Source organism: Podarcis muralis, chromosome 15 (genome assembly GCF_964188315.1).
Source record: "Podarcis muralis chromosome 15, rPodMur119.hap1.1, whole genome shotgun sequence".
NCBI lineage: Eukaryota > Metazoa > Chordata > Lepidosauria > Squamata > Lacertidae > Podarcis > Podarcis muralis.
This window is the reverse complement of record NC_135669.1, coordinates 38,349,260-38,376,588: the sequence shown is the minus strand read 5'-3', so window position 1 is coordinate 38,376,588 and position 27,329 is coordinate 38,349,260. Positions and strand designations below refer to the sequence as shown.

General features: G+C 45.3%; 1 protein-coding gene across 3 annotated transcripts in view; it reads right to left on the bottom strand.

The window, feature by feature from the left end:
* HNF1B (HNF1 homeobox B) overlaps positions 1-24,856 on the bottom strand; it is a 59,949-nt gene extending 35,093 nt beyond the window's left edge. The window contains exons 1-3 of one of the 3 annotated variants that reach the window (XM_028707971.2): positions 24,065-24,856; positions 5,557-5,756; positions 804-1,068 (exon numbers count right to left, since the gene is read on the bottom strand). In XM_028707971.2, coding sequence (XP_028563804.2) covers positions 804-1,068; positions 5,557-5,756; positions 24,065-24,465 — 866 coding nt within the window. In that variant the 5' untranslated portion in view covers positions 24,466-24,856. The remainder of the gene's footprint in view (positions 1-803; positions 1,069-5,556; positions 5,757-24,064) is intronic. The other 2 variants (XM_028707972.2, XM_028707969.2) reach the window with 2 other exon arrangements.
* Positions 24,857-27,329: the final 2,473 nt, after the last annotated feature.

Here is a 27,329-nt window from a genome sequence, read left to right as displayed (position 1 = left end):
CTTCTACCCCCCCCCCCAAGGATGTGGGTATATAAACCTCTGCCTTTTGCATGGCTGAAATACAACATACTGTAAAATGTAGGGATCATACCATTGCTTTGCCCAGGTCTGCAGTAGTGACTGGTTGCACATCGCCAAATGCTGCCCTCAATGAAATATTGCCACTGGACAGGAAGAAGTTGCTCAACTCAACACTAGGAGCTCAACCGTTTTATTTAATCCATTTCAATATTGCATTTTTATATCGTCATAATCTGCCCTGGGGCAATTTTTGTGAAGGGCGTCTTGGAAATCCCACTGAGAATAACCAGATTATATTTTTCTTTCAGCTGCCTACAAAACCAGGGGCCATTATACATCCCTTGTGGAGGCTCCGTTAACTATGAACCCCACAGCTTTGGATCCCCTCCAAACCTGTGCCAAAGTTTTGCAGTGAAAACCCACGTTTGGGCACAGGTTTGGAGGGGATCCCTAATTTGGGGGTCCGTCCTTAATAAGCCTCCTCAGGGACTGAATTTAACTTGGTGGAGGGCTGAATCTCACACTTCTGCAAGCCTTACCCTCTTCCCCGGTATTTTTTTCCTCTCCGTTGTTGACTTATTCTAGATGGTGAGAATACCAGGTTCTTTTTCCTTTGACACAGGACGTGCCAGACACTTCACACAATGGGGGTTAACGAAAACAATGCAGGCTTTGCCCTCTGCCAACAACTAATTAGGAGCAAGACAGGGGGGAAGACGCCTTTGTCTTTTATGCAGGGTTTAAGTTTTAGGCGTTTATTTCCCCCCCTTATTTCTGTTTACCTGTTGCACTCCTCAACCAGGGCCTCCCTTTCCTCCTTGTTGGGGTTCTTTTGCCGGTCATAGGCCTGGTACAAGATCTGCTGCGAAGCGGGGCCCCACTTGAACCGGTTCCGCCTCATCTTCTTGCTGGGCGTTTCGGCGCAGGGGTCGTCCAGCTGACCCACCCCCTGGCTTTGCTGGTTGAATTCTGGAAAGAGAAACAGCAGCTGATCTTGACTGCTTTTGTCTGTCATATTTCCCGAACCCTGGACTGTCTGGTTGAATTCTGAAAAGAGAAAGGAGCAGATTTTGATCGGGCCTATAGCCGCCGCCACTCAACAAGAAAACCTTCATTGCACAAGAGTAAACTTCACTTCATGGAAGCCAGACAGTCTGATCAAGCTTCTCCTATATGCATAGCTGTCAACGTTTCCCTTTTTTTAAGGGAAATTCCCTTATTCCGAATAGGATTCCTCGCAAGAAAAGGGAAAAGTTGGCCGCTATGCCTATATGATGCAGTTTGCTAGGCCCGCATCTGGGGCAAGGGTAGCTTTAACATTAGGGTTGCCATATTTCAAACTGTGAAAACCCAGACAGAAAAAAATTGTTGGCCTGGCAACCTCTGAATGTTATTGGACTACAACTCCCATCAGCCTCAGTGGACAGGAATGATGGGAGCTGGAGTCCATCCACTCCTGGAGGGCACTGCCCTTGGCTATTCCTCTGACGTGCTTTTGAATTGCTAGGTTAAGTGTGGGGAGAGCAGGCAACAACCCCTCTGGAGATCTTATTTGGCCCAAGGGACTGCAATTGCTTCCCACTACAACAATTACGATCCTCCATTTTGTACAGATTGTGTGATTAAGGAAACACGTCGAGCTTTTAAAAACCTCTTTCCAGCGAAGAAAGGCACATGGCGGGCCCATTTCTTTGAACGTGCTACAGTGAATTGGTGGGTTGGGAACCTGCTTTCAAGCAGAGAAGCCACAATCTGCAGGAATATTTCTGTTGAGTTGCAGCCCCAATGTCTCCCTGTTTCAAAACAGGGAGGCATTGTGGCTACAGAGTGAAGGGCTTTAGTAAACGATGGAAGTGGTGAGCACACTAGTTTCTGACGCATAATGGGGAGAACAGTGCGTCTAAATTTTACCTCATAGGTGCAAATGCTAGAAACATATTTTTTAAAATGAAAACTGGGAATCTGGGGGTTATGTTTCATCAGGTCGGGGGCTGCCCCCTTACCCGCCCCATGTATATCCATGAACAGAAGGGAATCCTTAACCCTTCTTGGGATCCACCCCCCCAAAGCTATTTTTCTTCCACTCCAAGCTCACATTGAGATAATCCCAGTTAAAAGAAAAAGTAGCCTCCCCTTCCAGCAGGTGTTTTTTCCCTTGAAAATTGCTCAGTGGCAGTCCATGTTCAAAGGCCCAGGCTCGACATATAGTTCTTCCACCCCAAGACAAGCAACGCTGAAATGTTTAAACTCCAATCTAGCGAGGGACAAATAGCTCAAAAAGGCTCCAGTGTGCTTATTGTTTATTTGGTCAATTATTGCATTTAGAGAATTCCCCGCCCTTTCGTTAAAAAAATCCCCCTGACAACTGAATAATAATAATAATGATAAAAGACATACAATAAATACCCATTGTTTGTAGGCAATAACTGTATTTTCTTAGCTATTAGCCATTACAAAATAGAAAGCAAAAAGCTAAACAAGCAAACAAGAGTTTAAAAATTTCAACACAAGAGACATAGAAGAGCAGAATACTGTATATAGCTTCCGGCTATAATTCTGTGTACGCTTAGGTCCCATCTGCACTAGACTTTTAATGCAGTATCATACCAGTTTAAATTGCTGTGGGCCCCAAGTATGGGTCCTTATGTAGCCAAAATCCATGCAGAAGAAGCCGACTTGGAAGAACCCAAGGTTTGCACAAGTACAAAAGATTTGCGGCGGGAGATCTCAGTGAAAACTGAGAATCCTAAGTGGGCACAGACTACTGACTGACTGTGAGAGGGGCAGAAAAGCAGGAGGTGGAAAGGATTGTCTGGTTTAGGGCATGACTGCCTGCCTGACTGTTACCCTCAATAGGAGGAGAAGCCACAAACTAACCAAAAGCTATGACAAACTGCAGCTGCGTTCACAACATAATGTGAAGTCAGGGTTTTGTTTTACCAGTTGGTTCAAACAAACTGTGAGTTGTCTCACAGATGAGCAAACAAACCAGGGTGTGTTCCGCCAGAGCTTTTGGTTTTCCAGCTGCTCTTGACAAGCATTTGAGGTGACTGCCCCAACAAGCCACGCTTATTCAAGGCTTGGGCTCAGAGGTGTAACAAACCATGGTTATAAGCCATCAGCAAGCCATGGTGTTTGAGCAGAGGCGAAATGGGCCACCAGTCAAGGCCACCACAGGATCCTACACTGAAGATCGTATGAATCAGGGAGTTGCACTTGAATGACTTCCAAGGTCCTGTCCAACTCTGTATGGTTCTATGTCTCTAGAGAGGTTGGTCTAAGCCCCTTGGGCCACCAACACCCTAATCAAGTTTTGAGTTTGAATTGCCTGTAAGGTTGACATTTTCTCTCTCTGGGCTTGCATACACCAGAGAAAAATGTGGATTTGCACCAGCCTGTTTCCCCATTAATTTGGGGACATCAATATGATGTCCTCCCCATCCCAGCGTTATCCCAGATCTCTCCCCGCTTTAAATGTGGGCCTTTTGATCTTTGGAAATTTTGAAACAGCCAGGGTTCGAAAATCTTGCATTTGAAATGGGGATGGGTCCAGGAAGACTCTGGAATGATGTTCACATTTTGGTCTCGTGTGGACAAACTCTCTTTCTCTTCCTTGTAGGCTTCAGTAGCACACGAGAAATTCAGAAGGTTAAGCTTTTTCCTGCATGTTGAAAACCTGAGCTGCTATATTTCTGCCTTTTGTGCGGCTGTTTAAATACTCAGAAATTTTGCCAAGATAAAAAGAAAAGAGGTGGGGTTTTTTTTAGGGTGTGGCAAGAATCTTATACGTGTTGGCTAATTGAGAAGCTCTGATCTACCTCAGATCTATTCATCAAAAACAGTGATAATTACGTATACTTTGCAATACCTCCTTGGTATCTTGTGCCCTGCTTAAACCTGGTGCCATAAAACAAAAGAAAGCAAAACAAAAGTCAACCAGTTTATCTTTGGATGTGTCAGAACGCAACCAGCTAATTGGATCACTCTGTCCGCATGACATTGTCCTCCCCAAGGCGATCATGCTGCATTTTGACACAATAGCCTATTTAAATTTACTCAGATCTCTGTAGACAAGCCTGGAAGGTTTCCGGTGCCACAATGCCAAACAACAAAAACAAAATGAAACGTTTGTGTATGGGATTGGCTGGGGGGGGGGGGGGAGAGCAGAGATGACAGAAACCCAACTTTCCAGATGGGAGGTGACAGAATATGTGGCACAATCCTATAAACAGCTACTCAAGTCCCACTGAGCTCAACGGGGCTAATGCCCAGATAAGTGATAACAAGATTATCTTAGCCTCAGCTCCCTGATCAATAGGGTAGGTGAGGCTCTGTGATAGAGCACTCAGACACTTTTGTCCTTTGTCTGCAGATCACGGTGGAGCAGGATGAAGTGTGGTTCTCCAAATACTGTTGGACTAACACTCCCTTCACATTGGCCATGCTAGCTGGGGGATGATGGGAGTTGTAGTCTAATAACATGTGATGGGTGGCACCGGTCCCCCATCCCCTAAAATTGAAGGGTAGCCCAGGAAGCTGCCTTAATACTGAGTCAGACCAATGGTCTGTCTAGCTCAGGGGTCAGCAAACTTTTTCAGCAGGGGGTGGGTCCACTGTTCCTCAGACCTATATTTTTTGGGGGGGAGGGGGGTTAACGAATTCCTATGCCCCACAAATAACCCAGAGATGCATTTTAAATAAAAGCACACATTCTACTCATGTAAAAACATGCTGATTCGCGGGCCGGATTTTGAAGGCGATTGGGCCGTATCCGGCCCCCGGGCCTTAGTTTGCCTACCCATCGTCTAGCTCACTATCATCCATGCCAAGGGTAGCCATCATGGTATAGTCCAGATGTTTTGGACTAACTACAATTCTTGTCGGCATGAGCCAGCATAGCCAATGGTCAGGGATGATGGGAGCCATAATCAATATTGGCTACCCCTGGTCTACTTAGAATCATAGGATTGTAGAGTTGTAAAGGAGACAGAGGGTCATCTTAATCCACACCCCTGCAATGTTGTAATCTCAAACACATGGTCCTTCCATTGGAAACCATACCAAACCTTGCTTAGCTTTGCAAATGTGCTAGAACATTTCCTAATCTTGCCTGGAGATGCTGCATATTGGGACCCTATGGTTGGAATAAAACCCCCATAATCTCTGGTTACTGGCTACATTGGCTGGGGTTAACAGAAGAAGAGCCCTGCTGGATCAGGCCCATGTGGTCCAGCATCCTGTTCTCACGGTGGCCAACTAGATGCCCCGATGGGAAGCCCACAAGTAGGACCTGAGTGCAACAACACTATTCTCCTCACTTGGGGTTCCCAGCAAAGGCACATTGCCTCAGGCAGTGGAGGTAGAGCGCAGCCAATGTAGAACATCCTTCTGTGGTGATGGAACTACAGCAGCTCAACCGCATGGCAAGTGCACGTCAACAGGTCGCCCGCTGGAACCCACTCTCTTGTCAAGTTACACAATGTGGACGCATGCACACAAACACACACAACAACATGCAAAAAAATATATACTTACGCCGGAGAATCTCCCTCTGCTTCCGGACGTACCACGTATAGAGAGCCGCCCGCTTCTGCGTTTTCATGGGCGTCCCCTTGTTGAGATGTTGCGAGAGATGGGACTGATTCAGTCCAGTGACATCCACCACCTCCCTCTGGGGGATGTTGTGTTGCTGCATGTAACCCTTGATCATCTTCGCCGCTCGCCAAGGGTCCTCGCTAAGAAAGGGGGGAAATGACAGTTAACTACCACTCTGTAGAAGGCACTAGAAGAAACAGTTTTAGGCATGTAAAATGTTTGGAGTGTTGAGGATCAAAAAGTAGGATGGGGAGTTATGCTTCTTCTCTTGAGGGGAAAGCACATTTGGAGAGAAATTTGTTTAAAATTTACCTGATGACTCAACCCAGGGTGGTTCTAAAATATTTGCCGCCTGAGGCTGAATAGCAAAACAGCATCCTTTCCCCCGCCCCCAACAAAGGCACCCAGGCCAAAGAGCTGTTTGACAGTGGAACAGACTCCCTCAAGAGGTTGTAGACTCTCCTTCCTTGGAGGTTTTTAAGCAGGGATTGGATGGCCATCTGTCATGAATGCTGTAGTTGAAATCCCTGCATTGCAGAGAGTTCCCCATTCCTCTCAGTAAAAATGCAACAACAACAAATAATTAAATAACTATGTCACCCAAAGCATCTGCCCTAGGCAAGCCACTTCACAATGCCTACTGACAGGGCCGGTCAGAAGCTGACTAGAAGCCATGATGCAATGATACAGGACAGAATTAGCCATTCATAGACTCAGGTCTTCAAATAAGCCAAGAAACCCACATGTACGTACACAAACACATACACGAAGTTATTTCTGTTTTGACTTTTATAAAATGAATCATACAGCTACTCTGGGAAATTCTAGATACGCATTACTGGTTCTAACTGGAAATCACTCGAAGGCTGACTCAAGTGTGTGAAGAAGACGCAGAACACTCACAGCCTGAAATTTCACCTCAGATGTGATGGCCTCGCATTTGCTCTGCTCTCAAGGGCTGGCCTCCGTTGTGAGGTAAAACTTCATGCTCTCATTTTGAGGGAGAAATGTAGAAATTGCCTTCCTGATTTTTTAAAAAATCAGCAGAGCGTGTTGAGTTACTCATGGACCAAATTACAGGTCTTTAGGACATGTGGAAGTAGTCTAATAATGTTGGCATCCCATAAGAGAGTGGCATTTTAATTTCACACATTATCCCACACTGGGCATTGCAAAATGGCCACTCACCACTATTACCAATATGAAGTCCAGAACAGGGGGCAGTAGCTGCCTGAGGGTGGCCAGATTCATCTCTGCGATTAATCCACATCTGAGCAGGACGTTGAAGCTTCAACAGATGGACAAAGTGCTTCTTTGTGGGAAGGGGGGCGTAAATGAGAGTATCCACCATCTGCACTCAGTGTAGAAATTAAATGTAAACTCCTCTTGCCTTCAGTCCCTTCACAAGTACCCCACACCAAAAAAATTATCCTGCCACATTATTATTTTAAAATGTCTTTTTATTGCAACAGACCAATATGGCTATACATCTGGAGTTTGTCACTAACCAACTGAAAATGTGGCCTCTGAACATTTTCTCACTCTACCAGGGAGTGCATATTTGACAGTGGCAACTTTTCTTATAAAACCACACTACTTTGTGATCTTTTCTTGCCTTGTGTACCCAGAGTTATTGAATGGAAGTCAGGCCCTTTGCTGAGTCACAGAAACGTACGATAGCTACATGCACGAGGTCAGGAAAACACACCAATCCTCCGACAAACATTGGAAGTTGCCCAATCACAGGCGGCTCGTAAGTTTGTGGTTTCGGATAAGTTTTGTCACTGAGTTTACCTGCCCTGCTCTCCCGCCCTCAGCGTCTCAGCCATCTTCACAACAAGGGTAGGCAAATAAAACCCCACAACATCCTCCCAAGAAATATGCCAAGAATTTATTCTCCTGGATTATAAAAAAACACACACCCTGGCTCTCTGGATTAAGAAAATCTATTTTAACTATATCTCCACTCACGTAGAAAGGGGATTCTGCTCAGCCAGGCATTGCAGAGACACAAACTTCTTCCTCCAAAATCTGCCCTTTCACCTGTTTTATATCTGTTAAGGGTTCCTTGAGATCGGTGGTGGTGGGGGTTGTGGGTACATTCTACAATGTGTTTTTGACCCAATAATTGAGCATTTGTGGTGGATTTCTCCTGTTTTCATTGGTGCCGTGGGGCTTCCCTAGTGGTACATCCCATTATTGCTGTCTGGAAGGGGTAAGGTAAAGGTAAAGGGACCCCTGACCATTATGTCCAGTCGTGGCAGACTCTGGGGTTGCGGTGCTCATCTCACTTTATTGGCCAAGGGAGCCGGTGTACAGCTTCCGGGTCATGTGGCTGGCACGACTAAGCCGCTTCATGCCGTTTACCTCTCCGCCAGAGCGGTACCTATTTATCTACTTGCACTTTGACGTGCTTTTGAATTGCTAGGTTGGCAGGAGCAGGGACCGAGCAATGGGAGCTCACCCCGTCACGGGGATTCGAACCGCCGGCCTTCTGATCGGCAAGTCCAAGGCTCTGTGGTTTAACCCACAGCACCACCCGCGTCCCGTCTGGAAGGGGTAGAGCGCAACAAAAGCAGAGCAAAAATAAACCAGAATATTGGCGGTATCAGAAAGCAATGGGATTTCAGCAGGCAGTTGCAGGATATGTGTTGTTTGGCAACAAAGCAGCAGGCACGAACAGCATTGAAAAGCGGGACCGTGTGGGACTGACCCTAATACTAAAACGATCAGAAATAATCATGAACACACAATTAAAAGGGTGTCTGGAGGTATCCCAAGTTACAAAGTTCCTCCAGACTCTCTGTTACTTTTTTGTAACTAACCAGTAACAAAACGTCGTCGTATGAAGTGTTTCTCCCACACCCAAGAACTGTTGTTTACCCCTCACAGCTACAATTCCCAATATTATTTACAGGGCCAGGAAATGTGATCTAAATGTGCTTTTAATTGTATGGCGTTTATGGAGCCTGTGCCAGCCATACCTTCCTCCATGGTACTCCAATCTGCTCCCCTTCCCCTCCAGTTCTTCATTTCCCTCCCCATCCACATTGCCATGAGTCCCAAAGTCCTGCAAGGCTCAGGAGTGGAGTGGCAGACCTTAAGATGACGGAGGATGGGAAGCAGGAGGATGAGACCTGGGTGGAATCTAAACATATATTAAAAAACGTCCTGAAAATGATTTTTTAAAAAAGCGTTTTTAAAAATATATTGAATTTTCCATAAGGCTCACCATCGCCATCTAGTGTCACATTGTATATTGCATGTAAAACACACTCCAAACGTTTTATGAGTCCCAGGAAAGAGACTGGAGGAGGCTTGTACTTCCCCCTTTCCAGGATAAAACTTGTCCTTGCTGAGGAACCAGGACTCCCATCTCCCCTCTTCCCTCATGGGGACATGAGCCAACAACTGAATCCACGGAGGGTGCCAGGCAACCACTAGGACTGGAGGAACCAGAGTCAGAAACCCTGGAGAGGTGCTGCCAATCAGCGTGGGAAATACTGAGCAGGACATATTAATGGTCTGACTCAGCTACCTGTGTCCCTAACATAGTGAGCAAGCTTTCTTGAGTTCCTACAAAAGGCATTCTTATCATGCTGTTATTACTTCTGGTTTTATTATTATTATGAAACAACAAGGTACCTGAAATCTTAATAGCAATAACAACTTGTTGCATAAAACAGTGAGGTGGTCAGACCACTGTCCCCACTGTGGAAGGATGTGTGGATCCAGAATTGGCCTCCACAGTCACTTACAGACTCATTGTTAAAACCGTGTTTATGGAAGACAACCTTACTTGGCTACGAGTGATTGCCGAAGAAGAAGCAGAAGAAGAAGAAGAAGCAGAAGCAGCAGCGTACACATTGAAAGCACATTTATAGCATATTTTCCCCCTCCCCCAATACTGGGAAATGTAGTTTGTTAAGAGTGTTGGGAATTGTAGCTCTGGGTATAAACTACTGTTCCCAGGATTCTTTTCAGTGTATGTGCTTTAAATATATGGTAGGTACGCTGTCCTAGATGCTCTTGAAGAATAATCATATGTGCCATGAAACATGTGTCCATGCTCCCTAAATCAAGGATTCCAGGTGTTGGGCTACCTTCAACCCCAGCCAACAGGACCAGTGATTATGACAGCCATAGTCCAGCAGCATCTGTAGAGCCACGGGGTCACCGCCCCTACCCTAGATGGCAAAATAAGTTCTCATGGGATGGATGTGTGCTTATTATTTTGTGCTCATCATCCGGTACACAGCGGGCCTGTGGGCAGCCCTGAACTAGGCTCCCTAAAGCCAGCCTCTTCTCCAGGTACAAAGGCTCCCTTTAAAGCAAACAGGGACGGCCATGGGATTGATCTTTTGTTTGCACAGGAGGGAAACTTTGCCCTGACACTGGAAACCCGGGAGCACTTGGGGCAGGGGCTCTGTGGGTCTTCTCCATCCAAAACTGCATCAGGGGAGAGGACTGAAGCTGCAATGGCATCGTGATTCAGGTTGTGTTTCCTCAGCTGAGGTCTACCTCTTCACCGCTCTTGGATATTTATTTGAGCCTGGGGAGGGGAACCTCTGGTTCAGAGGCTGGAAATGGGCTTCCAATTCTCTTTGTCAGGCACGTAGGAGTCTCCGCAGCCCATGCCAGCCACTGGTCCACGTTGGGTGTTTTGTTTAGCTGGAATCTGTTCTTGATAATATCTCCTCCTTGCCCGCATGAGAGAAGTGAGTGGTTGTGCATGGGCAGGAACACCTGGTTTATTCATAGTTGGAATGTTGGCTATTCCACAAAGGTAAAAGCCACATATCTCTCTTGCTCTGCCCACTTTTGTTTTTGGCTCCATCAACTTTTTCTCTGGCCTCTCTCCATTATGGGCATGTGGCCCCTGGAAAGCTGCTCACGAGAGAAAGCGGCCCTTGCGCCCCTCCCAGGTAAGCTTGTGAAAAAGTTAAGCAATCACAGTAAAACAGATTAAAAGAAATACATTAAAATGAGAATATTAAAAGCAGTCAGCTGATTTTTTAAAAAAAATAGTAATCAGGGCAAAAGCAATGTACAGACTATTTTAAAACCGGGTGTGTGTGTGTGTGTGTGTGTTGAAAGACGGCACATCCATTGCATTGAATATTTATACTGTTTTTAATGGGATTTTTATTGCTTCTTTTATGTCTTCTATTGTGTTTTGCAATAAAAGAAGCAATAAGAATACAATTGAAAATCATTCAACATCAAACACAGTGAACGGCAATCAACAGAAGACACAGGGAAAACCCACCAAGAGACCCTAAGCAATTTTCAAATGGTCTGTGCGGGTAAAAAAAAGAGGAAGGAACCGCTGCTCTAATATTAATATAGGTTATAGGTCCCCAATGGACCAGGAAGTTGCATCTCTGGGTGGCCCTCAAACGGCAAACTTCTGTTTACTTTTTAATTATGCACTGAAGACTGGTCTCTTTTGGTCGTCTGCTTTATGAGCCATGAGAACACACAATTTAGTCAAGTCACAAGAACTGTCATTACAGTCCACCACCCCCACCCCTCCACCCCATGACCCGGGGGGGGGGCGGGGGAGAGGAAGAAAGAAAGAAACAGCTTTTAGGCTGAACAGCACCAGGTAAGCTATACTGTGACATCTCTGACTCAATCCAGTTCATAACCAGTCTGCACTCATCAGCTGTGGAAAATCACCTCCTACCCCAACACAGAAGGCAAAAAGACAAAAGAAACAGGTGATCAAGTAAGGTGGGGAACCTCAGGCCCAGAAGTCAAATGTGGCCTCCAGACCTCTCTGTCTGGCCCTCAAGAAGTCTCTCCCCACACCTCACCCCCCCCCACCAGCACAGTATTGCACCCAAAATCTTTTTTGCCTGTCTGGAATGCGTCCTTGGACTGTGATAACGCCTCTCACTTGCCTGAATGAAGGATAGAGAGAGGGGTGGGAGTGTGTGTAGGAAACAGTCAACTACTACACAAAGGTAATATTTACATTTGCTGCTTAGGCCACTTTTACCTTTAGCCCCACCCACCACCGGCCCCTGCAAGGTTGATCAGTAGGGAATGAAGACCTAAGAGTGAAAAAAATTCCCCAGTCCTGAATTACTGGGATGGGTGGGAAAGGATCTGTTCCAAAACACAGGTCCTCCCCTACCAAAATACCCAAAATTATGTCCCAGGTGCATGATAATTCCTCAACAGTGTCTATCTTTGGTTGTTACATGTTTCAAAAGGGGAGGGGGATAAAGACAACAATGTCTATAGAGACTGAGCTGGATTTCCACTCCCTTCCCTTCCTGTCCTTTTCCCCTTGTGTATATCATTATCATCATCATTAGCCTGTGGGCAGGGACTGTCTTGATTTAATTCCTGCATTGAACTAGATGACCCATGGGGTCCCTTCTAACTCTATAATTTTATGATTCTATGAATTGATTATATGTAAGCTGCCCTGGGTGCCTTTTTGCCTGAAGAGTGGGGTACAAGTGCACGAAACAGATAAATAAATAATAATCCCTGTACCACATGCTACAATGCAAGCCTATGGAAGCCTGTACAAGCAGAGCTTTCCAAACCTTTCATGCAGGTGACATGCATAATTTCGCGATACAGTAATTCAGTTTTACTAGCAAACCAGAGGTTCAACTAACCCCTTATAAGAGATATGGACACATATGGCACAACACACTTATACACTGCAGCTGACACACTAAAGCAGGGGTCAGCAAATTTTTTCAGCAGGGAGCCGGTCCACTGTCCCTCAGACCTTGTGGCAGGCCGGACTTTTTTTTGGGGGGGGGAATGAACGAATTCCTATGCCCCACAAATAACCCAGAGATGCATTTAAATAAAAGGACACATTCTACTCATAATACACTGATTCCTGGACCGTCCACGGGCCAGATTTAGAAGGCAATTGGGCCTGATCCGACCCCCGGGCCTTAGTTTACCTACCCATGCACTAAAGTGTTGCAACACACCGTTTGGAAAGCTCTGCTGTACTGGGAAATGGAGCTGCAATTTAGAGATGAACTAAATACCATTTGTATTATAAAACTGCAATCACAAACATGATTTGTGCTTTCTTACTCCTTTCATCCCGATTCTCAAGATATAATTTACTCAAGAAGGAAGGAAGGATTGGAATATTATTTTGGAAAGGACAAGCAGGCCACTAATCTACTACTTCCCAAAGCAATTTAGAAAATATCATCTCAACAATATAGTCTGTTCTTTCCCTTCTTTTCTACAAACTACTCTCTGGTCTTCAGCAGATCAAGATCACTAAAAGTAATGGGTGGCGTTGGGGAATTAGAATGCATTTAGGACAAGCAAATTCTAAGGAAAATACAAGATATAGCAACTCGGATAAGGACAGGGATAGCTGCTCTAGTTTGTGTAAAGCAAAGACCGATTACAGTACAGATGGCAAAATCAGAAGGAAAATGCCATGAAACGGAATGGGACTTACTCGCAGGTTAAACACATGCAAAGGTTTGTAGCTCTGCAGCGCGCAATCCTATGCAGCTCTCCTCAAAAGTAAGTCCCATTTAGTTCAGTGCGACTCAGTCCCAGGTAAGAAGAAGAGGAGTTTGGATTTGATATCCCGCTTTATCACTACCCTAAGGAGTCTCAAAGCGGCTAACATTCTCCTTTCTCTTCCTTCCCCACAACAAACACTCGTGTGAGGTGAGTGGGGCTGAGAGACTAGCCCAAGGTCACCCAGCAGCTGCATGTGGAGGAGCGGGGAATCAAACCCGGTTCACCAGATTACGAGTCCACTGCACTTAACCACCACACCACACTGGTGTGTATAGCAGGGCGGCAGAATCTTTTTTTAGCCTGAGGGCCACATTCCCTACTGAGCAACTTCCCGAGGGCCTTATGCATATGATGGGCATGGCAAAAGCGCGCAGAACAACAAATGTACATTTTACCTTTGTGCTAGGAGATTCGTTTCTACAGATGCAGGTGCCGTAAATAACAATGGTAGCAACAGAAGCCCCATTAACCTGGAATGGGAATTGTAAAACAAAACAGAACACCTGTTTTCATATTTTTCTTCTCATCAGCCATGAGCTCCATACCTTGTTCAGTGGAGTTCAAATGAGGGGCATCCTGGATTATGGGTTATTATACACCTGAGCGTTTTTACCTCTGTGTCACAGATTGAAGATAACCCCTGCTTGGCTGTGGGTGAGTCAAGTTGTTTACAATGTATGTTTAGTATTTTCAGACCTCCCTAGCAGGGAATGAAGATACGCCCAAGCGTACAAGGAAAGGCTGGTGTTGATAACAGATTTGGTTGGCATGCATATATATGGTATGACAAGGTAAAAGCGCACAAAGGTTTTAAGAACCATATGGTGAGGAAAGCTTTGTATAATGTTTGGATAAGGTATAAAGATTTGTTTGAAAGTAGAACCCCTAGGTGGCTGTCACCAATGGAGGCAAAAGAGGTGAAAAAATTGAATATGGGTTCTAATTGGCCTAAATATTCTGAAATCATAGAACAAGATGGTGAAAAAGTAAAATTGCAGAGTTTCGAGAAGCTGAAGTTTAAGGTTAGAGATTGGCTACATTATCGACAGATAAATGAAGTTTTTAAACAGGACAGAAAGAAAGGCTTCCAAGTGGAGAAGTCAAAACTAGAAACAGAACTGTTAGAACCCAATACTAAAAATTTGTCAAGAATGTACAACTTGCTGTTGAAATGGAATACCCAAGATGAAATGGTGAAATCTAGCATGATTAAATGGGCACAGGATATGGGGCATGACATTGAGCTTGCTGACTGGGAGCAGTTATGGACCACTGGTGTTAAATTCACGGCATGTAATGCCTTAAGAGAAAACATTATGAAAATGATCTACAGGTGGTACATGACTCCGGCCAAGTTAGCAAAGATCTATCATTTGCCCAACAATAAGTGTTGGAAATGCAATGAAACGGAGGGAACCTTCTATCACCTTTGGTGGACCTGCCCGAAGATTAAGGCTTTCTGGGAAATGATCTATAATGAAATTAAAAAAGTTCTGAGGAGAACCTTTATTAAAAAACCAGAAGCCTTTCTCTTGGGCATGGTGGGCCAAATGGTGCCAAAGAAGGATAGGACATTTTTTATGTATGCCACAACAGCAGCAAGAATTCTTTTAGCAAAGTATTGGAAGACGCAAGATTTACCCACGTTGGAAGAATGGCAGACGAAGGTGATTGATTATATGGGACTGGCAGAGATGACTGGTAGAATTCGAGACCGGGGGAAAGAGGCGGTGGATGAAGATTGGAACAAATTCAAAGTTTATCTTAAAAACTGTTGTAATTTGGAAAATTAGGGGCTCAGGGTAATAAGAGATAAAGAACTACAGTTGTATTAATAACTTATGGAAGTTAAATTTACGAAATATAAACAAGTTTATTACGAAAGGGTTGCTGAAAAATCTTGAAACAAGAATGCAGAAAAGGGGTGGTATGGGGAAGTCGATTTTGTGTTTATGTTTTTGTTTTGTTTCTTTTTTACTTATGGAAAACTAATAAAAATTTATTCAAAAAAAAAAAGAAAGGCTGGTGTTAAATATTAAGGAAAACCGTGGATCTAGATGAGCAGTTTGGCAATTAACAGCCAGCTGAGGAAAATTAGGGAATCTCCTTCCTTATAGGTTTTTAAGGGAAAGTTTAGTGTAGCTTTGATTGAGTGTTTTGGGTACTGTCTTGGTTATCCATTATCCAACTCCCTTGAACTCTCAGTTGAGGCCAAATCAGATATTTTTCATTTCTTCTCTCTCTTAGAAATATGAATATGTATTAAAAATAGTACTGCCTAATATGAAAAGATCGCAAGGCGATTTACAACAACATTCATTAAAAATACAGTAACAGCATTAAAATAAATCCGACAGCAGTTAGCACAAAATTTATCTAAAAGGTTTTGACAAACTGCTGGGACTAGTCCTTCAAGCAATGTGTTCAGCACAGGTGAGGCGTTACACTTTTATTGCACAGCTGTGCTCATTGTGTGACGTCTGCAACATCGCGAGTGCAAATAGTGCCAGTGGTAACCACACAGAAGGGATTTTGCTAACACACACCATACCCTTTCTAATGCAATGCTTTTCAAGGGAATAAAACCCACCACTTCAAATTAGAATAAACTTACATATGCTAGGAACTCTTCAGGGATGGATCCAATTGCCTAGAAGGGTGAGCAGGCTCTGCCTTGCTGGAGAAGGCTGCATCTCAGTGGTAAGAGCATCTGCTTTGCAGGCAGAAAGTTACATGATCCCTAACATCTTCAGGGTGACGTGGGTGGCGCTGTGGGTTAAACCACAGAGCCTAGGACTTGCTGATCAGAAGGTTGGCGGTTCGAATCCCCGTGACGGGGTGAGCTCCCATTGCTCGGTCCCTGCTCCTGCCAACCTAGCAGTTCTAAAGCATGTCAAAGTGCAAGTAGATAAATAGGTACCGCTCCGGCGGGAAGGTGAACGGCGTTTCCATGCACTGCTCTGGTTTACCAGAAGCGGCGTAGTCATGCTGGCCACATGACCCGGAAGCTGTATGCCAGCTCCCTTGGCCAGTAAAGCGAGATGAGCGTCGCAACCCCAGAGTGGGCCACGACTGGACCTAATGGTCAGGGGTTCCTTTACCTTTACCTTTAACATCTTCAGAAGGGGTTGGGAGAGCTTTCCTGCCAGATGTCCTGGACAGCTGCTGCCAGTCAGTGTAGACAATACTGAGCTAGACAGTGCAAAGATCTAACTCAATATAAGGCAACTTCTGATGTTAATTAAGTCATCCAGCAGAGGTTGGTCACCTATGAGCTAGGTATTCACCATTATTATTATTATTATTATTATTATTATTATTATTATTATTATTATATTAATTTATTAATCACCTAAACCACCGTCTCCAGGTGATTTACACATAAATAATTTAAAATCGTTTAAAAGCCAACAACAACAAATACATATAAAACAAGAATAAAACTGTTACAAATGAACACTAATGGTAAAGACCCATTTGTCCATTTACCCACTGGAACAAGTAAGTCTTCAGCTTTTTCTGGAAAGTGCAGATTGTGGGTGCCTTTTGTATCTCAACAGGAAAAAGCTATTCCACAGGGCAGGGGAAGCCACACTAAAAGCCCTGCTGCTCCGCATTACCATCGAGGGAACTTCTGTAAATGTTGGACCTTGCATAAAAGACGGTCCCCGAAGTTTGCAGTGATCTGCTAGGTGTATAAGCATCAAGGCAATCTCTCAAGTAGCCTTAGCACTGCCATCCTGAACTTGGTTCGATAGCAAATAGGCAGCCAGCTTGCAAATCCTGAAAGCAAGCTGTTATATGCTGGCAATAGCTTGCCTCCAGCAAGCAACCTTGCCACTGCACCAACTGCAGCCTCCAGATCAGTCCCAAGGGTAGCCCCATGTAGGGTGCATTGCAGTATTCTAACCGTGAGGTTACCAATGCACAGACAACTGTGGTCCAGATATCCCAAGCCAGGAATGGCCTTAGCTGTCTCACCAACAAAAACTCGCTAGCCACCAAGGACAGCTGCACCTCCAGTGACAGAGCTGGATCTCAGAGCACCCCCCAAACTGCTGCTCCTTCAAGGGGACTGTGATCCCATCCAGACTAGGACCTGGGATCTACTCACCCACAGACCCTCCGTCTTGCCAGTATTCAGACTCCGTTTGCGAACATGGGAAAGACAGAAAAGGCAGCCCTTCACATGACAAGCTATAGCTGCTGAAATCCCTCTTCTAAATAGTGCAGGAACAGTACCATCTTTTACACCATCCTTAAGGTGGTCTACAGTCATACTACCCTGAACACACCTGATCTCGTCTGATCTCGGAAGCTAAGCAGGGTCAAGCCTGGTTAGTACTTGGATGGGAGACCAATATTGAGGGGTAGGATCCCTGCAACTTTCCACCTTAGTCACAAAGTGGTTTTCAAAACACTTCATTCAGATTAATAAACGTTGGCACTTTCTAACACTCACAACCCAACCAGAGGCAGTTTTAGGGAAGCGTGACTGGTTGGCTGCAGTGTAGAACAGTGGGGGGGGGGGTGTGCGCCAAATTTTAGCATCACATGACCCCACCCTGCTTTTCCTACCATCAAGAGGGAGCTTATCTCCTCACTTTTGGGGGGGGGGGGCTGACGTGGGGGTGTTAGTCTTGCAAGAGCCCAGAAGTGATATAAGTCTAAATAAATAAATAAATAAATAAATAAATTGTCCAGTAGCACCTTAGAGACCAATTAAGTTTGTTCTGGGTATAAGCTTATATCCAGAACAAACTTAGTTGGTCTCTAAGGTGCTACTGGACAATTTTTAAATTTATTTCGACTGCGTCAGACCAACATGGCTACCTACCTGAATCTAATAATATAAGGACTGGCTGGCTGGACCATACAATAAGGTCCAGCCTTTCTTTGCAGCAGGAACTAGCCAGATGTCCCAAGGGCAGAGATAGGGAACCTGTAACCACCAGATGTTGCTGAACCACAGCTCCCATCATCCATGACCACTGGCTATGCTGTCTGGGGCTGATGGGATTTGAAGTCCAATGGCATCTAGCAGGCTTACAGGAAATTGTTTTTTGTAGCAGTTCCCCTATTAGCGTCCTTTGATTTCACAGTTCCATTTTCACCTCCACTCCCCGCACAAGCACGAGATTCTATTAATCTCAGGGTCATGAGCAAAAGATTCCTGCATTGCAGAGGGTTGGACTAGATGACCCGCGTGGTCCCTTCCAGCTCTACCGTTCTATGATTCTAAGGAGGGGGTGCCCCTTTCAACCAGCCACAAATGTGAATCCAGCACCACCATATGACAGGAAAGGCCCTAGCTCAAGGGTACAACATCTGCCTTGCATGCAGAACTCGCCACGTTCAACCTGCATCATATCTCCAGGTAGGGCTGGAAGAGACCCCTGCCTGAAGCCATGGAGAGCAGCTGTCAGTCAGTGTAGACAACACTGGTCTAGAGGAACCATTGGTCTGACTTAGTATAAGGCTGATTCCTGTGTTCCAGGTAAGGTAAAGGTAAAGGGATCCCTGACCATTAGGTCCAGTCGTGACTGACTGGGGTTTCAGCGCTCATCTCACTTTATGGGCCGAGGGAGCCGGAGTACAGCTTCTGGGTCATGTGGCCAGCATGACTAAGCCGCTTCTGGCAAACCAGAGCAGCGCACGGAAACGCCGTTTACCTTCCCGCCAGAGTGGTACCTATTTATCTACTTGTACTTTGACGTGCTTTCAAACTGCTAGGTGGGCAGGAGCAGGGACCGAGCAACGGGAGCTCACCCCATCGCACGGATTCGAACCACCGACCTTCTGATCGGCAAGCCCTAGGATCTGTGGTTTAACCCACAGCGCCACCCGCGTCCCTGTTCCAGGTAAGACTGGGTGCCAACTGGAATGACCTGCCTTGGAGCGAATTGACTAGAGCTGGCCAGGCCAAGGCAATATTTGAGGAGCCTTCCTGCAAGAGCACAACTACCATGCTTCTGCTGATTTATTTAAGAGTGTGCTTTGAAAGACGTGGCAGCGGCGGGAAATCTCTGTGTAGGCTTTCCCTCTTCACTTCTTAACCAACCAACATCTCCCCCCACCGCTACACAGAGACACATGTGGGTACATACACAAAACCAGGATTTGATTTACAACTTCGCCAATGAATAACCCTCCTCCCCTCTCTCTCTCTTTTTTTAATCGCAAGCTCTTGTGTATCTTTCTGTTGATGATTTATAGAAATAAATTAATAACAGCCAGTCCCCACGTGCTGGAAGTTTATGTTCTCCAGTATCTTCCAAGCCATCAGATTTGGGTCAGATTTATTTAAACGTAAGAACTGCTTCATTGTACGGATCAGGGGAAAGTGTCCATCATTCTTGTTTCCTGACAAGCTGAGCAACCTCCCCTTGAAAGACATGCGTTTCAGAACCCTTGGCAAGAGATGAACTTCCCCTGCTATCAGTACCAAGCAGCTGTGACCCAGAGGTAGACTGCTCCAGACTTGGGAGGTTCCATTTTGCCATACATCCTAACATTTGATAATACACCAAAACACACGCACCAAAACCATCATTTTGGTGGACTGAATATTTGCAACAATATCTGCCAAAATAAATTAATATGAAAACTTGGGAATTTGGATGAAAGCCCTCCATAAAAATGGGTTTGGTCCTCTCTGCATGTTTTCTATGCTGCGCAAAGGCACTCCAAACTGGTTCCTGCCTCGTGGAACAGAGCTAAAATGCAGTCACTGAAGAAATGTTTCTGCGTGCTGCTGGGGGTCTTTCCCGTGGAATTCTCCTAGGCTGCAATCCCCACTGAATTTACTTCTGAGTAAGTTCGCCCTGGGAATCCTATGCCCACACTTCCCTGGGAGCCCAACTCATTGAACTCAACGGGCTTCGCTTCTAAGTAAATACGCATTCATTGGATCAGACTGTTACAAACCGGTCCGAGCGTGGATCGAGAGAGGCCTGGCCCTCTTGCGAATGGAGATAATTCAGATCAATGGGAAAGTGACCAGATTAGGATCCACAAAACGCCTTGCCAAATCCCTTTAGCCTGCAAGAGATGCCAAGGGTCTCTCTCTCTCCCAGAAGGGCGCGGCCTGATCTTGTGCGTGTTTACTCGTGAGTCAGCCCCGGACTTCGCTTCCTTCTTCCTTTCTAATCGAGGAGCCGTGGATAAGATTGCAGCCTCTACAACGTTTAGGCCGCAATCCTAGATTGGGGGTGGGGGGGCGGTGTTTCTTTCTGAGGACAGACATGTTGAAAGAGCACCGTACTGCGAATTTCCAAATGCTCGGGCAGCACGTATACAAATGCTCCGGTTTTATGATATGGCGTGTAAACGGACCAAGCGGTGGGGAAGGGGCTTCTGGTCCCTGCTCTCTCGGAGCTGTTAAAATGAGGCAGAGTGGTTTCAAACTTTTTTTTTTATTCCAGAGTTTCTCCAAGACAATTGGATTGACATACTGGCCTGAAAATCTCAGGGGGTTAGGGGGGGGGAGGAGATTGTCCGTTCCCCAAACCCACCCCTCGTGACATTTATTACCCGTACGTAAATTGCACTGAAAATCAAGGGAAGTTTGCTACGTCCAAATGGGACCGGAGTGTTTCTTTGGGGCGATATGCCTACCAGTTTAAACCAAGCAGTTGGGTATTTACCGGAAAGTAAACCTCGTTGAACTCACTGGGGTTGACTTGTGGACAAAGGCGCGCGCAGGATCTGCCTCTTATATAGGCTGTTAAAAAACGCTTACTCAGAAGTAAGCGCCTTTGGAAATAAACGAAGGAAACGTGGTCTCCGGGATGAATTTCCCCAGCCAACCCATGGGATCCAAAAGCGTGGCCTTGTTCTGGTAGGTTTACTCTGAAGTAAGCCACAGTTTCTTTTGGATGGGAGTAGGGAGTTGCTTCCAAAGTAAAGGGGCAATAGTAGACTGGCAGCCCCCACAGCCCCCGTTCCTGACCACCTTTCTTCGGAAAAGCCCCGTTCACTAAATCCTATGCTGCCCATTGGAGTAAGCGCGACTGAACTCCCTGGAACTTGCTGCCGAGTAAATTATACGTTGGATCGGGTGCCAAAAAGTACCTAAATAATTCAGGCTGCGATCCTCAAAACATTAAGCATATCCCACTGAACACACTTCAACGAAATTGAATTATACGAAACAAATCGTTCAATAAACTACTGAATTTCCTGGATTCTGTTTAAAAAAACAAAGCACCTCATATTTTTTCCAATTAAATAGCTTTTTTTAAAAAAGCAGGATGGGAATAATGGGAAATATATTTATGCTTGGCTCTCCTAACCTAACCTAATTCTAGTCAATCACATTCCATCAGAATAAATCAAGAAAAAAGTATTATTATTATTTTTTAAAAAGTTACCTTTAGACTGAAAGCCATTTTTGAGCTGTTGGCTTCTAGGCCGCCGAGGAGAGTCGAGCTAAACCGGGAAGAAATCCCCAGCTTCTCTTTAAATTGAGGCGTGGGGTTAATAAATAGCAGAGTTTATTTAGTTGATATTTTGCTAAAGGAAAAAAAAATCGTAAACTACGCGGGATAATTAGTAACCAACTTGTCAAAGCCGTTCAGCTGACTTTCAGTTAGGAGATACACACATATTTATAAGATCTTTAGCTAACAAATCGAAGGGAAGAGAAGAGGAACTTGGACTGGAGAAGGGGATGGAAGCAAACGAGGTGCTTATTTGACAAAAGAAAAGTTTTTGCAGAGAGAGGAGGGAGGGAAATCTTACTAGGAAGTGGAAGGGTTTACTCGGAGTTAATTATTATTAGATTCCCTTTTAATCAAACTCACACTTCTCTCTCTGGGGCCTACCCACAAATATATTTCCACTACTACTACAATTACTAGTTGTTGTTGTTATATACCCCTTAACAACAAACTCCCACTTCTCTTTATGGACTTTATATCGCTATTATGATTGAATATGATGGATGGCTTATTGACTAGATGATGGCAGATTATTATTATTATTATTTATTATGGATTATCTTGCTTATGATTTGTCTTTAGAAAAGCAACTGAGGAGTATATATCTACACACACTCACACACACAAATATTATATATTCAACAATATGGGTCAGACAACGTTGTATAAGAGCGACTTCGGAAAAGTTGGCCGCTTGTCGATATTCATGTACATATATAGGTGCTGAAAATTCCCCACCATGTGTGTATTTCATGAAAACATTGTATATTCATCAATATAAATTAGAGAATGTCAGCGAATCCCACAAAACTTGGCCACTTCTCGACATTGCGTCGATGTTGCCAATTCCAGGCAGTCTTTGGGAATAAACGAAAACTCGATTATATGCACGGGTATAATACGCCGAGGTTAACCAAAACTAATCGCCAGCGATTTGTGTCTGAATCACAAGGAGTTGCCTGCCTAGTTTCCGACCGTCCCGAAATTCACCTGAGACTGTCAAAATCCACCAAATTTTTGACCTTCACGAATGACACGTGCGTCATCCATATAACGCGTGCAATGCCTAATTAAGGCACGACATAATACAGTACATACGTATCTAGCAGTTGTGATTATCTACTCTATGTATACGGTATTATACAAATTATGTATACACAGGTGCACGCTCACACGAAGAATAGCGCATTTAAACAAGATGGTGTGAAATAAAGGAAGAATTCCCACGTTATTCCACCCCCCTCCCTCCCTCAGGCGGTTTAAGTCTCGTCCTTCTTCCCTTTTGGCCTTCACCTTGGGCAAAGAAGCGTCCGAGGGGAGGGGCAGAGGGCAGCTGGAAACTCAACTTCTAGGTAAGTCGATTTCAAAAAGCACAACCCCAAGAACAGCTGTAGCAGCGGAGCAGCGACGGGGCTCTTTTGCGTCTTCTTCCCTGCAGCGGAATCCTAGGCGAATTTCGCTCATTTCCTTGCATTCTATGGGACTTACTCTCCCCTAAGCGGGGCTAATATTTCGGCTTTTCTATTTTTAAAAAGTTCCAGTCCAAATATTACTTTTCCTCCCGCTTAACCTGTTGAAATGGCGGGTGAAATCATGGTAAGTGGTTTAGAGGGTTTTTTTTTAATTTATTTTCGATTTTGAGCAATCTACAAATTCTGTAAAATAATAATAATAAAAACATTGTATATACCCCGCTTACCGTGACAATTTGTTTACTAGCTTGCTGGGCGTGAGAGGGAAGGGTTTCACGTGGGGGGGTTCTGGGAAGGCGGGAGTTTTTCATTTCTCTCGGGACTTGCACCCCTAAAACAGGCTCCCTAGGTAAGGAAGACCCCACTCAACACAGTGGACTAACTCCCGAGTAAAACAAGCACAAGATCCAGCCGCCCGCGTCCTAGGTTTTTCGGCTTATGTTTTAGGGAGCATGACAATCAGTTTTCATGCATTTAAAAGGGGGTGGCAGAATAAGGGGAACACCTCCGTCCTGAATCCAGACCAGCCTTCTCAAATTGCGCGCGGGTGAGGCATATGTATGCTGGCCACGGGGATCACAACAACGTGGTTGGGCAAACTTTTTTTTTTTTAGGTGGGTGGGTTCCCCAATCGATCCATGTTTCAATAGGAGACATGAAATAAATGGGGATGCACTGTGGGGGCGAAGAGGGGGAGTTTAAATGGAAACTTCTAAAACGACTCCACCCCCCATTTTTCTTTAAGCGTTCCGTGCTCTATTTAAAAAAGAGTTTTTGCGCCAAAGGCTCCCGCCGGCTTCGAACGCTCCCTCCGACCGAACGTTCCGTTTATCCGAACGTTCCATCCTCCCCTTTTGATCTGGACGTTCCATCGGAACGTTCCATCCTCTCCCCTTTTGATCCGAACGTTCCATCCTCTCCCTTTCACTCCGCGCGCGGTGCTGCGCCCCCGGCTTGCCTGGAGCCCGGGTATCCGTCCGTCCGTCCCCGCTGCCTAATTTTTACCTGATCATCCTCTCCACTTCGGCCCTTTGCTCGGCCGCCTCCTCGGTGTTGAGCGCCTGCAGCTCGCGGAGGATCTGCGGGGTGTCGAAGTCATCCCCGTCGTCGGAGCCTTCGTCGCCGGACAGCTTGTCCTTGCCGTGCCCGTTGGTCAGCGTGTGGAAAACCGGCTTGCTGTCCACGTCGGGGCCGCCGCCGCCGCCTCCGCCGCTGCTGGGCGAGAGCTGCAAGTTTTCCAGTTTGACCCCGTAGGCGCCGTTGCTGGCGGCGTTGCTATTCCCGCTGGCGGTGCCGGAGGTGGGCATCAGCTCCTCCAGAGCTTGGATCAGGACCTCTTTGGTCACCCCCGAGGTGAGGAGCGCTTCGAGAAGTTCTTGCTGCAGAGCGCTCAATTTGGACACCATTTTAAACCAGGGGGGAAGGAGAGAGAGAAAAGGGAGGGAAAGGGGGGGGGGAGGGTTAGGGAAGGGGTGAGGAAAGAGACCCTCCAAAAAACTCCCGACCCTCAGAAATCCAGCTTTGCTTCCCTTTCGGATGGTAACCCCCCGAATCTCCAGTCTTGACACCTGTTTCTGCCGAGAGGATCACTGGAGAATCGCCCTCGAAGGATGCCTCGGCCGGCCTCTACTCCAATTTGATGATCTCCATTAGGCAATATAAGATATGCAAATGAAGTGGGCAGGCGGGGGCATTCTTGCAGCATGCAAATGTTGGGCAAGGGGGGTGGTACTGGGCAGGAGGGGAGGGGAGAGGGGGAGAGGGAGAGAGGGAGCCGCACCAGGATTCTCTCCCCTGCCCGGCGTCTAGAATTGGCTGCGCTCAGAACCAGGGTGTCTAAGAGATCGCCAAATCTTTTTCTTCTTCTTCTTCACCACTGTACTTTGAACCTGTTTAGGGAGAGAGTGAGAGGGAGGGTGAGGTGAGCTATCGAGGGCGACCGAGAGTCTCTCCTTCTTGTGGGGAGGGGGGAGCTAATCTGGAAACCGCTGGGGAGATTAGATCGATTCGCCTCGTCGTGTAAACTCAAAAAATTGAGCTAAGCGTGCAGGATCGAAACCTTCCCACAACCCCCCGTTCGCTTAAAAAGAAAATAAATTGGGGAAAGATGGGTCCCGATCCCTTGACCGGCTCTGCCGGGATCACAGTTTCACCGTTGTCTTAAAATAGTGGCTTGGTCAATTTCACGTTCCGTTTTTATAGCTATAACTCCCCTGATTTCTTTCTATCTCCTTCGATTTCTTTTTGGATTCAAGTCTGGTAAGGAAAACCTTGACAGGACAAATATTACCTGTCACTTCGCAAGGTAGAAGAACCTACCAAATTATTATTATGATTTATTTCTCCTTCTTATGCCCCGAGTACTCACTACCAGTTCCAATTTTCTGAGGTTCATTAGAGAGAAATTTGTCAAGACTTAGAACAACGGCAGAAGCCGTTTGAGATGTATGTATTTTTATATTCGAGATCTGGGTCCAAATTTGAACTATAGAAAACAATATATTGCATGATTAAACTGGTCAAAACATATATACTTCAAATGAAATATGATATTTCATTTAAAAATAATTCCACGTTGGAGGATTTGTTGGTTTTTATTTGCAGCCCAGATCCACTTACTTGAGAATAAGTTGAATTGAAATTAGGAATGATTATTTTCACTTGAAAAAATAAGTTGTACTTTGCAAGAACGCATTAGGTAAACTTTCCTTGCATGTGTACATGTGTCAACAAACATTTCTTAATTAAACAACGAAAAAGACCCTGCTTGTGATTTGTAATGAGCAAACTTTCATTTTAACTCAATACATTTCAGTTAAAACAAAACGATTAAACACTTTGCAGGCAGGGTCCGGCTAAAGTTAAGCGCTTGCAGCCCTCTGAAATGATTCGTGTTTACTTAGAAGTAATTCCCACAGAGTTCACTGGGACTTGCTTCTAAGTAAACACAAGCAGAGAACGGGGTGGTATGTTGATTGTGGCGTAAGCTCCGCTGTTTGTGTCCAAGGACTCACTTCCTGGTAGAAGTGTGGCCAGTCTCAGACATGTGCTTCTCTCTTTCCTTCAGTAAGCCAATGCATGTTTACTCAGAAGTAAGTGCCACTGTGTTCAATGGAACTTACTCTTAGCTTAAGCGTGCATAGAACTGCAGCCTTAAAGTTCACATACACACAGTGTCAGTGGGCGATGTAGTTGCTGCCTTTGAACATGTCAAAGAAAAGCAATATGGTCCTAATGTCTGTATGGCTTTTAAAAATGAGATTCGTTTTTTTTAATCACTTCAGCCGGTGATCTGGAGAAGCGACTAAACTTGTGGCGATGTGCGCAAGAGGCTCAACCTTGCACGTGGCCGTGGATTGCACGGATAGGCAGAGCGAAGTAGTACACGGAACCCCCACCAGATCTGCAACCAACTCCCCCCCCCACTCCCAATCTACATTTAGGAAATGTCTTCAGCAGCAGGAGATTGGATATCACAACGGAAGACTCTAACTTGCGCCTGCTTACCTGATCGTAAGCCCCACCGAAGTCGGTGGAAATTACTTCCAAGTAGACCAGTATAGGATCGCACTCTCGATTGCTTATTTATTTGTTTGTGTCGGACAGGTCCCAGTGAAACATTTTTCTTTATTTACTGACTATCAAAACGCCTTTAATTTGGGGGAGATATATATATGCATGCCACCAAATTACTTGAGAAGCTGAATGAAATTTAACAGCCACACACAACAAAGGTGTCTGCTCCTTTCCAGGTCTGTTTACCTGCCTCCACTAAAAAAAACCTTAACTGAGGGCATGGCCGGTTCCAAGGCCATTTAGGCTGAGCAAAGAATCCTAGGCGGTTTTGTTTAAACACTCTCCAGTTTTTCCTCCAGAGGTGTATTTGAAAGGGGGGGTGGCTAGAGAGAAAAGAAGACTGTTTAATATAGCTCCAACAAGGAAGTGTCCAGCTGACTGTGTTCGCAGCAGGAAAAAATAATAATTTAACTTCCAGAGTGGGCAGTGGTTATTTTAAGCTGTGATGGAATGAGGTGTGTGTGTGTGTGTGTGTGTGTGTGTGGTTGTTTCTGGAAAACAATACCTGAGTTCAAAGGAGGCTCCTTTGCCATATAGCTGGAGGAGTCTTGGTTTGTTTTTGTTTTAAAAAGCACTTTGGCAGAGCCTTGAGTGAAAAAACGCAAAATCCAAAGGGAGGAAGAAGAAAACCCCCCAGACTTTTATGCCAGTGGATTCTGCAAGTTATCTCACCCCTAAACCTGTACACACAGGT